This window comes from Nothobranchius furzeri, chromosome 7 (genome assembly GCF_043380555.1).
Source record: "Nothobranchius furzeri strain GRZ-AD chromosome 7, NfurGRZ-RIMD1, whole genome shotgun sequence".
NCBI classification, from domain to species: domain Eukaryota; kingdom Metazoa; phylum Chordata; class Actinopteri; order Cyprinodontiformes; family Nothobranchiidae; genus Nothobranchius; species Nothobranchius furzeri.
Genome location: NC_091747.1, coordinates 79,192,837 through 79,206,975, shown reverse-complemented (window position 1 = coordinate 79,206,975; position 14,139 = coordinate 79,192,837). Strand labels below are relative to the sequence as shown.

Sequence of the window (14,139 nt, the reverse complement as noted above, 5' to 3'; positions counted from 1 at the left end):
TTCGCAGCACTGGTCCTTGAGGACCACCTTCCTGCAGGTGATCTGGAGCAAGACACATCTTGACCTGCAGGATAGTGAACCTTGAGGACCAGGATTTGACCAGGTTTTATATACCCTGTTTGGTGTCGATCTTTGAGGAAAAAGAAGACTTGAATGGAAGCTGCAATGAGGAGTCCAGAACTCACTTAGCTTTTGTTTCCCTGCAGGTTGTCTGGAATACCAATGAGGGCGTTTACTTTTATTTAAGAGTTAATCCTTTACTATATGATGCATTCCCCCACAGACTGAGAGAGTAGTCTGTTGTTGGCAAAGAACCAAAATGTCTCTCTCTCTCTCTCTCTCGCACGCACACACACACACACACACACACACACACACACACACACACACACACACACACACACACACACACACACACACACACACACACACACACACACACACACACACACACACACACACACACACACACACACACACACACACACACACACACACACACACACACACACACACACTCTTACTTGCCATTTCAGTGTCCTGGGCAGGAACCCAACCTGTGGACAGCCTGATCTGTGTCTCAAGCTGGATGTGAGCTGTTTTCTGTGTTTGCGTTGTATTGTTACCATGTCATAGCTTGTGTCTTATTATCACCCCCTCTCACTTCATCCTCCTTAGACACACACACACACACACACACACACACACACACACACACACACACACACACACACACACACACACACGTACGTCTGCCTCCTGATCTCGGCCTGCAGCCAAGACCGCAGCGCTGGGACTCTTTTTCCCTCGGATCTGTTGGGTTCCAAGCAGGAGGAGGTAAGATGAGACATTTGTCCCTAAAACCCAACTGGGGTCACACAAGAGCTACAAACAGCCAGAAACACAGTCCGTGTCCTCATATCGTCCTCGATTTAAAACTTTCCAAATCACAGCAAATAAAAATGTGATTTTAAAAACATTTAAAAGCCTGGCTAAAAATTTACAAAGAACTGCAAATTTCCCAAAAAATTATTTTTATTCTGAAGGACCAATAAAATTATGGCAAATATTTACAAATACTTACTTCTCAGTTTCACATTACTGGTACTTAAATGGAATTATTCAACAACAACAGTCACTCAGGTGGACGGATGAATGGGATTCACAGACTGAGCATGAAGGGATGCATAAAAAAACTGCAATTTTATATTTTCACAGAAAAAGCAAAGCCAGGTAGTAAAACAATATTAACAATAGAAATATAAAACATAAGCATAATGTCAATTTCACAATTATGTCCAAGGTTTCTGAATAAAACCAACCACGAGTCAGGAACAAAAACATAAAATAAGAGAAGAAGAAAAGAAATCAAGTGATATGATATCTTTGGCAAATTCGCACTGCAGTAAAATACATTCAAATATTAAGACAACACACAACACACAAAGAGAAAAACACCAAGATTTGTTTGCAACTACTAGAAAATCGAATAAAAAACATACACGATTTCTTAAAGACGCTTTTCATTTTTTTAATCATCCCCTCCTGAACATTTGAAGGCATTACCTATCTCCATCCTGTGTTTATAATCCGTAAGTTTTTTCTGACATTTTATTTGTTTTGTTTTTGTACAAGAATCTTTTATTTAAAACAGGCATCACAGGCTTTGGTGAACGTGACAGATATGTTTTCACTCAGTTGTTGATTGGAGTTTGATGAGAAGGAGAACCTTTAAAACCAAATTAATTCTTTGCATCTGTCTTCAAAACAGTTATTTTTTTAAATCTTTTATTAATTCTGTGTTTACATTTTTTTATCAAAAGATCACTGAAATGAATATCTTGTCAACAGCCTAGATTGGAACTCATGAACACACAGACAAAAAAAAAGAAAGAAAGTAAAACCTCCAGATTGTTACACGAAAGGCCACAGTTAGGTGAAAAATCATGTTTTCTCTTTATTTATTTATTTTTTGGGATTGAAATATCTGATTAAAAAGCACAGTCAGTTTGTTGTGGCTGGGTGGTGTGTGTGTGTGTGTGTGTGTGTGTGTGTGTTATTCCTCCTCCTCTGCAGTTGGATCATATTAAGATGTGCCCAACACAGTAACACTTCAGCATGAGGTCTGTCCAAAGCCTGGTTATATCAGCGAGCATGAAACAGATTGTGCCACTAATTGCTGTCAGGATGTGATGCAGAATTCCCCTCAGGTTTATAGGAAGCCATCCTCATGGTTTTATATTGAGATACAGTCAAGCAGTGCATACTTGGTGAGAAATCATAATAAGAGGGATGACTGATTTGCATTTATCTCAGCTGGGTACAGAAATTCAGAATAGTCTATTTTCATCACAGGGAGCCTAAGTCACGCTCATCTACTTCCGGACCATGGGTACCCGGAAATAAGGAAAAATGAGTTAAAGTCAACGTGGCCAAAACGCTGTTTTCTAATCCCGTTTGTTACGTACCCCGGATTTCTCTCATGATGTCTGTGAATTTTAAAGACGTATTCTGATGCCAAGAAAGCGCTCATTTTCAAACGGGCCGAACGTTATTTTAGGTTTTGTGTGGAAAAAACGTCCAGGACTACAAATGCACATCACCAAATTGATGTCATCAAACCAGCCACAGAGAAAGCTGGGGAAAAATGGCTGCAAGTTTAGCCAACTTCAAATACTTCTTTCAGGAGGAAAGAAGCACCACAAATCTCACCATGAGGTCGCTAGCAGCTATGCTATGTACTGATGTCTGATTTGTAGCCATAATAATTATGAATTTGTACAAGCTGATTAATCTGAAAGTACGTAACTGGCGTGGTTGAAACACACATAGCTGCTTTTCCTTTACAAGTGAAGTACAACATATGTGTGATTCGGTGCCAAAAGCATAGCGAATGAAAAATAGCTCTTTTAGCCTCATTGACTTGCATTCATTTTTTCGTTCTCCCCATGAGCCAACCGTAAAGGGAGGAGACTTAGGCCGTTTCTCATTACTCACGGGTGCTAGTACGTTCTTGTGTACTAGACAAGTATGTTGTTGGCAAGGACATCAGAAAGTCAATTCTTTTAATTTACATGAAAAGTAATGATGTGTGTTTCGACTATGTCTGTCACGTACTTTCAGATTCATCGGCATGTAAAAATCATAAAAATAAAACAACAAAAAATCAGAAGTAGCATAAATGAGGTCACAGCAGATCTCCACTCCTCCAGCGTAGTTACCAGGGGCGGCGTTAGGCCCGGCTACTTGGGCTGAAGCCCCGGATGTTTCATGAAAAGCCCCGGATCTAAATCGCGGAAGTAACATGCAGTACCAAAGTCCAACAGAGAGGGAGCAGCTGGCAGTAGTTTGTATACAGCCTGTCTGAGCCTCCACCACTGAAGAAGAAGCCCTTCAGCAACCGGCTTCTTCTACAGTGAAGATGGACATGAGGACGTTTTTTAGACCAAAAGTACAACGACAGAACCCCAGCTTTGATGAGACTGGTGTTGACTCAGGTTTGTGAGTCTTATTTGAAAATATTTGTTGTGCTGCTGGTTTGCCTAAAGTTAGCTTACTATCAGGTAAAGTTGTTGGAGAAAGAAAGGGAATATTTACTATCTTCTCACACTAAACACTAACAGGAACAATACTCTGCCCTGAAAATGCTTAATATGTAGCTTCAGATTAAAAATTATGTGGTACAAGACAAATATGATGTTGACTAGTGCGTGTCACGTGTGTGTGTGTGTGTGTGTGTGTGTGTTAAGCCCCGGATCTTCTTCAGTCCTAAATGCGCCCCTGGTAGTTACTACCTACCACATGGCCAGATTTATAGTAGTTTTCTTCATGTTCAATGCTCATTCTGTCATCCTGGAGAGGATGACAGAATGAGGTCTGACTTGAAACTCGCTAAACTAATCTTCTCATCTGATCTGTGTAAGGTTCAATGACGTCAATTTGGTGAGACACATTTTTGTTCTTAACGTTTTTGCACGCAAAACCAAAATAATGTTTCATGTGCCATTGAATAACCTCAGTTTAGTTTTAACAAAATAACGCTGCTTAATCCCTGGCAGAGATTCTTGAAAGAACAGAGCATCGTGCTTGAAAAGTAAGAGCAGAAGAAGACTGACCAAAGATGGATGAGTTTCTGAGGACGGTCACCGGCCTGAAATACAGTTTTAATATTGCTAATCCTGGCAGGGTGGTATCTTTACAGGGGGAGGAGAGAAGTGAAGAAGATGAGGGCAAGAGATATGATGAGATTAGGGCTGAAGAAGGAGGAGGAGGTGTGTGTGTGTGTGTGTGTGTGTGTGTGTGTGTGTGTGTGTGTGTGTGTGTGCGTGCGTGCGCGCACGTGTGCGGGGAGGGAGACTTCTGATGGCACAGCAGGTTTGGACTCCCTTGGGGAACTCAGGGGCACATGCTGGGGGGTGATCACCACCATTCAGAGGACAAAAGGAGGGACTGAGTGAGTGTTAGTACTGATATCCATGTGTGTGAGTGTGTGAGACAGTACCACTCACAATGACAGCCCCCCCCCCCCCCCCCCCATCATCTCGGCAGTCAATGTCACAGCTGCCAATCGAAACAACCGCTGGCCAGAGACAATCCATTCTCTCCACATGTGAACCTGTTAGGTCAGTGATGGCGAGGCAAGCTGTTTCACAATGAGATGCATAGTTAACAAATAATCCCGTTAATGTGTCACCAGAGTTCCGGCTGCACTGGATCACACACGCCAGGCTCAGCCTGTCTGATGCTGCAGCTCAGTGTGAGGGGACACAAAGCCACGCTGGAATCACCTTCTCAAACAGAACCGCTCTCAATCTAAATCAGGTAAATGGGTGTGAGTTTAGGTCAGGGCTGGGAAAAAAAAAGACTGGATTTATTGAAATTTAAGCTTTCTTTCAACCTTATTTTCAAGAATTTGTGTATTTCAGCCACAGATCTGCTCATGAAAATTGTTTTATCTTCCAAGTGTGCTCAAGGTGGACAAAGGAGATGATGTCACCTTGAAAATGAATAGTAGTTTGAAGACCTGCCCTTACTTCCTCTCTCAGTGCCAGCAAAGCTTCATGACATGAACAAACAGTGACATGAAGCCACGTTTGGACTTTCCAAAAGTTTCAAATCCTCTGCTTTGTTGCTTCTTGCTAATTCAACAGCAACACTTCTCAAAATGAAACAACTTCTGTAGTTCCTCCATATTTATCATCAGAACAAAAATGTCACCTGTTCATGTTCAAAATCTGAATTACTGATATAAATGATGATGCACAACCTGTCTGTTTCTGCTTCGTTGTTCAAATATCCTGGTAATGGGTGCTGTCATGTTGGTGTACCCTGTAGCCACCCATCAGGAGGGGCATCCACTCCCACGTTATATTCTGACCTTAGTTACTCCTTTTAAGGTAAAACACCAAGCAACAAAAAGAACAAGTGGTCCACTAGTTTCTATGAAAACTGACGGTCTTCTTCGATGCCAGCTTATTTGGGGCATTTTGATGGGACTGCAACCCAGCCTAAAAATCTAGAAAAACCACAGCAGTAGCAAAATATTTTGCACTACTAGCTATGCTCCATTGTAGCCTCAGCAGGTCTCCCATTGGCCCAAACAATGTCAGGTCAGGCCAATCACAGCGCTCTATGTTTGTAAAGACGCTGAGTGGGCTTAGCTTGAGAACTGAGATGGAGATAAACTAGAAACATGGGGTTGGCTCAGGATAGCACTGGTTTGAAACAACTTTGGCATCAACATAGACTTTAATTTGAGACATGAGCAGATATAGGTACTTAAGTCTTTTATTTCAAAATTCTGTATTTTCTTCTTCAGCTTTGATGGCATATGTCGGACTGCCCTGATGACTGATTTCTGTCTATTTGAATATGTCACATAGCCTGTTTATCTGATTGGTCCTAGTGCTGTCTAAATGTGTGCCAAGACATTCTGAAATACAACTTCTGCCCCATGACTGAGCTCTGTCTGAGGGCTGTGGCCAGACTTTATTTACACATACAGTATGGGTTGCCAGACTAACTGGAACCAGCTACTACTGGGAAAGCTTCAACTTCCAAGTTCCAGCTGGATGTCTAGCTTTTGTATGTTGACGGTCAGGAAAATGTCCCATTCATTTGTACAGGGGTTTGGGAGGGGTATAAGAAAGTAATTAGCTGGACTTGGTCATTGTAAATCAAGGGTGTTAATTTGTAAAACTCTGATGTTTGTATTTATGGTTTAATTGTACTTAGAGTTCGCTCAAGGCATCACTCAAGCCGATGAGAAGAGCTGTGGCTGAAAACCTCACATTAATTTTTTGTAGGACTCTGATAGATTAATTTTAGGCATTTCTGTTTGGGTTAACGCTTTTGTCTGACACTGGTCCTGAAAATGGCTGTTGGTGAAATGCTTTACATGAGTTCCTCTGGGCAGATGATCAGACTTTTGTTAGAAGAGCAGGGCGGGATGCAGAATTTTGTTTTATTTACTCATGGTCATTCAGTCAGGGGGTGTTTACGTACAAAACTAAAGGCACTGTCCTTGTTTTCAGCTGGTGTGGTTCAGGTTCAATAATGCCTTCCAGAGCAAGAATTGAGGGAAAAAAATGTAAGGAGAGGCTGAGGAGCCGCCAAAGGAATCTTCTTTAGAGTTGCTTTTTCACAACTAAATTTACAGATCTTAAAGGATCAAATACTTTTTTAAAAATAAAAACAACAAAACTGGAGAAACAAACAGCTTTTTTTCTTCATTTTTTTTCCACCAGTGTTGGTAATTATAGTGTGTGGTTTTTGTTTCACTATGTTTAAAATGACAGTTGCAATGATGCGCTACAGTCAACTGTCCAAAACAAAGACAAGGAAAAACAGTTGTGTAAACACTTGCATCCAAGAGTGAAAACAACACACTGTAGCTTTAAAGTCTCTTTTTCCATTAAAAAAAAGTTCAAACACTGAAATCTAAACCCAGATTGACCTTGAGACGTCTTCATTGATTTTCGACCAAGTCCAGTGTTGGATGATGTTGCCCTCTAGGCAGATCATCATTGTGGGCCCTCTGACATTTATAAACAACTCCTTTCATATCAGGGCTGAAAAGCAAAGCTGTCTTTTTCTGAGCATGATGAGTAAGGCCTCAACCCTGGTGTCAAACATTGTCACAGCGCAGAACTGATGTAAGGGACCCCCCAAAAATGCACATACTCTACTTCGCTTTTCTTTTTTAAGAAATAAAAATGTAACAGGAATCATTTCAAACAGCAAAAACACGTTTAAAAACAAGCTGTCAAAAAGGGGAGAAGAACTTCGTTCCTAAATAAGTCAAAACTGGTGCCTTTAAAACAATGATTCTCTTTGTGCTTTTGTCAGCCAATCCACTAGGGGGAGCCATCTTTGGGGAGTTTCGAGAGAAAAACAGAAATGAAAGAGGAAGAATAAAGGTGCCATTTTTTCCTGGTTATTTATCTGAACTTTCAGGGTGCAGATAAAGAGGATGTTTGAATGGCGTCAACAGGAAAATGGCATCTGATCACATTTATAAACAAAGACTTTCAGATTTCACTGCATCGTCATCATCGTATCATCACTACTCTAGCACCACAGCATGACACTATTATAAATCATTACAGGCATTTACTCTCATCTAGGAGTGCAGCACAGAAAAAAAACTTTTTAAATATATTACTCTGTGTCTCCTCCATTATAAATAGCTCTTGTTCAGGATTAATCTCTGCTAGGGAGGTCGGATAGCACCTTCCTGTCCAGTGACACAACCATGTGGGAAGGTTTTTGGTCTGGCATGAACAAATCACACTTCTTTTCTTTTATAACCAGTGGATGGGTCTGATTTTAGAATGTGCTTGAATAAGAGGTGTGTTTATTGTTTTGTAATTCACTTCAAACATGATCACAGACATGAGGAATGGATGAATTAAAAAAGTGACGGAGTTATTGAGTCTTGTATTTGTTAAAAATCAAGTTCACTGATTTTTTTACTTGTTATTTTCGAAGCATGATTGGTCACTCGGAGTTAAAAATTGCAGGCTCAATGTGAAAATGGTCTTCTACCCCTATTTCCTATACTAGCTACTGATAAAAAAAATGACAGGGGAACACTCAGACATCACTCCGTAAATTAGCATTCCTGGTCTCACTCATATTGACTCGCGATGGGGAAGGTTGTTGTTTATTTATTGTCCTGGGAAGTGCAGAACACGTCTTGGATAGTAGAAACTAACTGTTAGCATTAGCAACTCCACCACACAGGAGAACTCTTTCAGGCTTGTGTTATTTGTGAAGATAAAACATCAACATTGCAGGGCAAACTGAGTTTGTGGTAGAGTCGCATTGCTGTTAGCCAAAGGCGAGATGTCCAAATGTCTTACTAGGGCTGCCAACTTTTGCGCCACACCTCCAATTGCTTTAAACAAGTTGGCAACCCTGGATTCTAAAGCCTGCCATGTTCTGCTCCCCACTCCTCAGGCTCACTTCTGCTTCCTGAAAAAGTTGCGTCGGATATCGTTTCTCACAGAGATTGTTTCGCAAGTTATTTTTTTTTGTACTGGAGACCAGTGCAAATGAGTTGAAAAAAATGTCTGAATTTGGTCTTTAAAGAATCCTTCACTGCATCAGTAGATCATTTTGGCATCAGTTTTCCATTTCATCCTCTCATATCCATGATGTAAGCATACAGTTTCCAGATTAGAGAATAACAATACGGTCTTTAACTAGCAACGCGCCATTGGCAGCTCTCGTCATGGGGCTGGTTCTACCGGTGTCTTTCAAATGATCTCTGCATGCTACTGGACAATGAACAATGTGGCATACTCACTGCAATGGATGTCGGTAACCAAGGCTGTTGAAGAAAGTAAAAATACATAGTTTTTCTAAATAAAGGACTTAAATGCATTTATCTGCTCCTGATTCTAATAAAGCCCAAGTCCAAACAGTCCAAAATGTATGTAAATGAGCTGTCGCAATCATGCTCCACTCAGTCGCATCATCCTGGCCACCAAAGGGCCCTCATTGGCCCACAAAGCCGATAGATTGCTGTGATTGGCAATCTTGGCCATTGTGGACCAATCACAGTGCTCTGTCAGTTTGAACCCCCTACAGAGAGCTGTGATTGGCCAGCCAGAATGGTGCTAGGGGCTGCGGAGGTGGCAATGGAGCGTTCCTAGACCAGCCTTTGCAAAGCAAGAATTTGGTCTAGTTCACTAGGCTAGTCTTTAACTGCTATGAGTGAGAGTTTGCTAAACCCCACCCCCAAACAGGAATAATCCAGTCAGTTATAACTGGTTCTAATGAATCCACCAAGAATTAGATTTCTTTGTGCAAATGGGAGAAGTTAGAAAGTTTGAGAAACTTGAGACAACCTTTGGGAAGGGTTAGGGACCAACTTGCTGGATAAATCGCCTTAAAGCTGAAACTGTGACTAAACAGTTGCACAACTGTTCCGGTTTGCTTTAATTAGCATCGTTTGTTTGTAACAAATAAACAAGCATGTCACTACGTAGTCACACATACCAATTCAGTGTGATTCCAACAGAAATTTTCCATACTTTCTCACCTTGCTTGGTTGTCATCAGCCCAGTGAGAAACTAACTTTCCTCTCCAGAACGTTGCTTCAACTGTCTGCTGTTTTTTCTTCTCCTTTGAAATACATTTGTTAGTTGTTTTAAATTTGAAATCACAATTTTTTTACACCAGAAATCTCGTTAAGGATGCAGTGTAACAAATGAGGATGGGGCCTTGTGAATGTTTGTGAGGAAAATATGCCATTTTTGAACATTATGAACACATATTTAGATGTACTGGATCCACAGCTAAGTAAATAAAATAATGACATGGAGGATTTTGGTCATTCAGATTTCTAAAGATTGGATTGTCTTCACTCCAGCAGAGCACGGCATAGAAAAATGATTGATGTCAAGTCCTAAAAATATTGTCTGAATATTGGTTTTGCTTTAATCAGCTCAAGAGTAGCCCCAGTCTGAAAGCACAAAATTTTACTCTGAAGGTCGCCGACCTTTTGGGTTTAGAGGATGACTGATCAAAAATAAGATGGAAACACCAAGATTTCCAACAGGATGAGCTAAACTTCCCTAAATTAGCATACTGGCAAATTAAGCCTAAGTATAGCATACAGTAGTAATACTCAGGCTGTGGTGTGCTAAAGCCAAGGGGTGTGTGTTGATTTCACAGTCAGAAAGAAAGCAAACTTCACTGATGTGAAAGACTTGAAATCTTCTCATTGTGGAGTGCGCGTTAGGCAAGTTTTTTTACTGAACAGTGCTGGTGCTATCCCTCCCCCCCTCCTTTCCTGCTCTTCATCCTCCTCTTCTCTCTGCTGGATGGGTCAGTGGCGATCGTAGGCAGAGCCTGTGGCAGTGGCAGCGGGGCCCGCCCCCCGTGATGTTGCGCCGTAATAATATGGAGATCCTGCAAAGAAATAAAAGTTGTCTGTTTTATAACAAAAATGATCTATTCTTGTTCTATAAACAAAAGGTGCAGCTTGTATTTTTTAACTGAAAAAAAAAAGATCTGTAATTGTAGTAAAAGGGAGTTTTCCTCTCCACTGTCGCTGCATGCTTGCTTAGTATGAGGATTGCTGTATAGTCACTGACACTAGTCAGTGACTTGATGCAATTTGCTGGGTTCCTTATATAGGAAACAATATTTCTGATTGGCTTAATGAACTGTGAATTGGAATGTTTATTATGTGAAGTGCCTTGAGACGACTCTTGTCGTGATTTGGCGCTATATAAATGAATTGAATTGAATTGAATAGTGCCATTAAAGTTTTACAACTTAATTTTGTTAGTGAATTTGCGCCTGAGGTGCGTTGCAGAGAAAAAATCAACGTTTTTATGACACATAACTCCAATAACACCTACTGCATGATATAAAACCTGGAGCAGACTCTTGACTGCATTGGAGCACCCAAAAATAAAAATGATAAAATAATAAATCCTGTCTCATTCTGTCCTATTTATGGCTACTGCCCTCTGGTAAAGGATTTACAGGCGGCAAGGGTCAATTTCATGTCTTTCTTTTTGTTAGGCCTACACTGATATGTCAATACATTATGAAATAAAACATAATAATGTATATTTTTCATATGAACATCAGCCAACAAATAGTTCAGATTTAAAATCTAGTTAATTTTTTATCTTTTATGTTTCAGGATTCAAAGCTGTGACATTAATTCCAAATAACCAGTGTGCTTTTATTTATATTTTTTTGTTAGTTTGTGTTTTTTACTGAAGTTTTGTGCACATCTCAGTAAATTGGAGACTGAGACACTAAACATACAATAATAAACAGTTTGTTAAAAACTGCTGCAGTTGCAGCAAGAACAAATGCTTTATGACTTTGGTGGTACACATGTAGTTATTTTAGCTGAGCCTTACAGTAACCTCGAATAAAAACCTTACATCTTAAAAGGGAGAGTCAAGTCAGCTTTTATTTGGAGATAGACATGGTCAGCTGGTATTTTACTCCCTCGTTCAGCTCTATTTGTTGTCTCTTCTTTGTCTTAAGTGTCCAGTCTGAGGAATCTAGTGAGATCTACTGACATAAACTAAAAACTGCAACCAAGTATCATAAATATCTCATCCAACTTAAAAAAATAAATGAATACATTAAAAACACACATTTATTTGTCTCCAGAGCGTCCCAACAAAGCAAATTACATGAATTGTTTATTGTTAGGCAAAATAAACTATGGAAATGCTTCTCATTTTTGTGGCAAATTACAGTTTCAACATCTGTTGAACTAAATGTTACAACCAGAAAACAAGCAGACGTGGTGATAACAGTAGTGTACCAAGTACTTTGGATACAAACCTACTCCAGGTGTGGTAACTGGCAGATCTGAAGCTCTAAAACTCCAATAGTATTATATCAATGTCTGAAATAATCCCCTACTGGAAGCTTTTATGCCAAAATTTAGCTAATTTCCATTCTTCTGTGAACTTCTGTCCTAATGTCATCACACAGACGGATCTCAGCAATTACCTCAGCGGGGATTATTCCCATTACAGATATAAACGATCATTGAAAGGACAAAAATAGGAGTCCAGTTGTAATAAATCTAAATTCTCCTTTAGAACACGGTGTAAATGTGAAATGAGCTGCTTCAATTTTCTCTTAAGATAATGTTTTATTGTGGATGAGAGGCAGAGCTGAGATGGCACGAGCAGATGAAGCTAATGGCCGAAAAAATAGTCTCCCCTTCGAGCACAATCAGTCCAACTGAGTCTTCGTCTCTCTCTCTCTCTCTCTCTCTCTCTCTCTCTCTCTCTCTCTCTCTCTCTCTCTCTCTCTCTCTCTCTCTCTCTCTCTCTCTCTCTCTCCCTCTCTCTCTTGCTCTCTCTCTCGCTCTCTCTCTCCCTCTCTTGCGCTCTCTCTCTCTCCCTCTCTCGCGCTCTCTCTCTCTCCCTCTCTCGCGCTCTCTCTCTCTCCCTCTCTCTCTCCCTCTCTCCCTCTCTCTCTGTCTCTCTCCCTCTCTCTCTCTCTCTCCCTCTCTCCCCCTCTCTCTGTGTCTCTCTCCCTCTCTCCCCCCCCCTCTCTCTCTCTCTCTCACACACACACACACACACACACACACACACACACACACACACACACACACACACACACACACACACACACACACACACACACACACACACACACACCATCTAAGTGACACCATGAGAACAGCTCTACCACCACTGATCCCTTGAGTCTATTCTCTCTCCTGGGAGGAGGGCAATTCAATACGGTAACCCCAAAGAAACTTCACACTCTCACACCTTAATACACACAGAACCACCCCCACCCTCGCACACACAAACACACACCTGTCTCGGTCCCTTCCATCAATCCAACGAGCTGCTGACAGGTTGTGTCTGTCCACAGTCCAGGTAATCTCAGGAGTCTCTTTGGGGAAGTGAGGCATTAAGCCGATCTGACAAACTCTTTAGTCTCACTCAAGACTTAGACGCCCTCGCTCACATCTTTCATCCTCCTCTCAGATTCTTGTTCCAGTTTCAAGTGCATCTGGTCCTCACACTATGTGCTCGCTCATCCATCCATTGTCAAACCAAACTTCTTCTTCTCACCTGTTCGCCTGATCTGATCTGCATACATTTCTTCCTAGTTTTAATTTATTTGACTCTCTCTCTCTCTCTCTCTCTCTCTCTCTCTCTCTCTCTCTCTCTCTCTCTCTCTCTCTCTCTCTCTCTCTCTCTCTCTCTCTCTCTCTCTCTCTCTCTCTCTCTCTCTCTCTCTCTCTCTCTCTCTCTCTCTCTCTCTCTCTCTCTCTCTCTCTCTCTCTCTCTCTCTCTCTCTCTCTCTCTCTCTCTCTCTCTCTCTCTCTCTCTCTCTCTCTCTCTCTCTCTCTCTCTCTCTCTCTCTCTCTCTCTCTCTCTCTCTCTCTCTCTCTCTCTCTCTCTCTCTCTCTCTCTCTCTCTCTCTCCATACCTTGCATTTGTCCTGCCTGGCTGGTGAAGAGACTGGACGAGCAGCCGATCTCCGTCCCGAGGAGAGACCCATAATCCTGCTGAAACACTGGAGACAGAAGGATGGAGGGAAACAGAGAAGTTACTTTATATGTAATCCATTACTCAGTGCATAATGCCCTTCACCCCAAAATGTTCCACAAATTAAAAAACAAGACCCCTCACATAACCAAAGGCGTGTTTATGATGCCCTTTAGGTGTGTGTTACAATATTGGCCCACGTGATGCACCAACCTAATAGGCTGGGGTTTGGAAATCTCCATGATTCATTGTATGTGGAATACTGTGGGTGGGAATACGGGCTCCCAGAAAAATCTCCTCCTGAAATAAAGCACAAATCATGAATACAGAGCATGTTTATGTGTGATCTGTTCAGAAATAATATGCCAAAGGATTTTAGTATCTGTAGGACTAAGCAGAATTTGGTGAAACGTTTGACGTCTGACAGGCAGCTGTTGGATTCGTGTTTGTGGCTCTCAGCAGAAGAAAAGGTTGCCGGACAAATACATTTTAACTTGAGAAATGATGGAAGTGAAGCTGATTTGCTCCGACGTTGAAATTTACAGGACGTATTTCATAAGCAGGCCTTTTATGGCCCATCAGCACTCTGAGTGTGTTGTTTTATTTATATTTTGCTCACACGTGGTAACAAGTG

The 14,139-nt window shown here is 41.2% G+C and overlaps 2 protein-coding genes across 10 annotated transcripts in view; one reads left to right on the top strand and one right to left on the bottom strand.

The window, feature by feature from the left end:
* LOC139070818 (uncharacterized) overlaps nucleotides 1-13,727 on the top strand; it is a 31,671-nt gene extending 17,944 nt beyond the window's left edge. For 4 of the 6 annotated variants that reach the window (XM_070553827.1, XM_070553828.1, XM_070553824.1 and 1 more), the window contains one exon: nucleotides 4,697-5,092. In XM_070553827.1, the coding sequence (XP_070409928.1) occupies nucleotides 4,697-4,884 (188 nt within the window). In that variant the 3' untranslated portion in view covers nucleotides 4,885-5,092. Of the gene's footprint in view, nucleotides 1-4,696; nucleotides 5,093-13,475 lie in introns of those variants that run through there. The other 2 variants (XM_070553825.1, XM_070553826.1) reach the window with 2 other exon arrangements.
* The window catches only part of pax5 (paired box 5), a 101,608-nt gene continuing 88,486 nt past the window's right edge, over nucleotides 1,018-14,139 (bottom strand). For all 4 annotated transcript variants that reach the window (XM_054751540.2, XM_070553818.1, XM_054751541.2 and 1 more), the window contains exons 9-11: nucleotides 13,719-13,805; nucleotides 13,447-13,533; nucleotides 1,018-10,419 (exon numbers count right to left, since the gene is read on the bottom strand). In XM_054751540.2, the coding sequence (XP_054607515.2) occupies nucleotides 10,337-10,419; nucleotides 13,447-13,533; nucleotides 13,719-13,805 (257 nt within the window). In that variant the 3' untranslated portion in view covers nucleotides 1,018-10,336. The remainder of the gene's footprint in view (nucleotides 10,420-13,446; nucleotides 13,534-13,718; nucleotides 13,806-14,139) is intronic.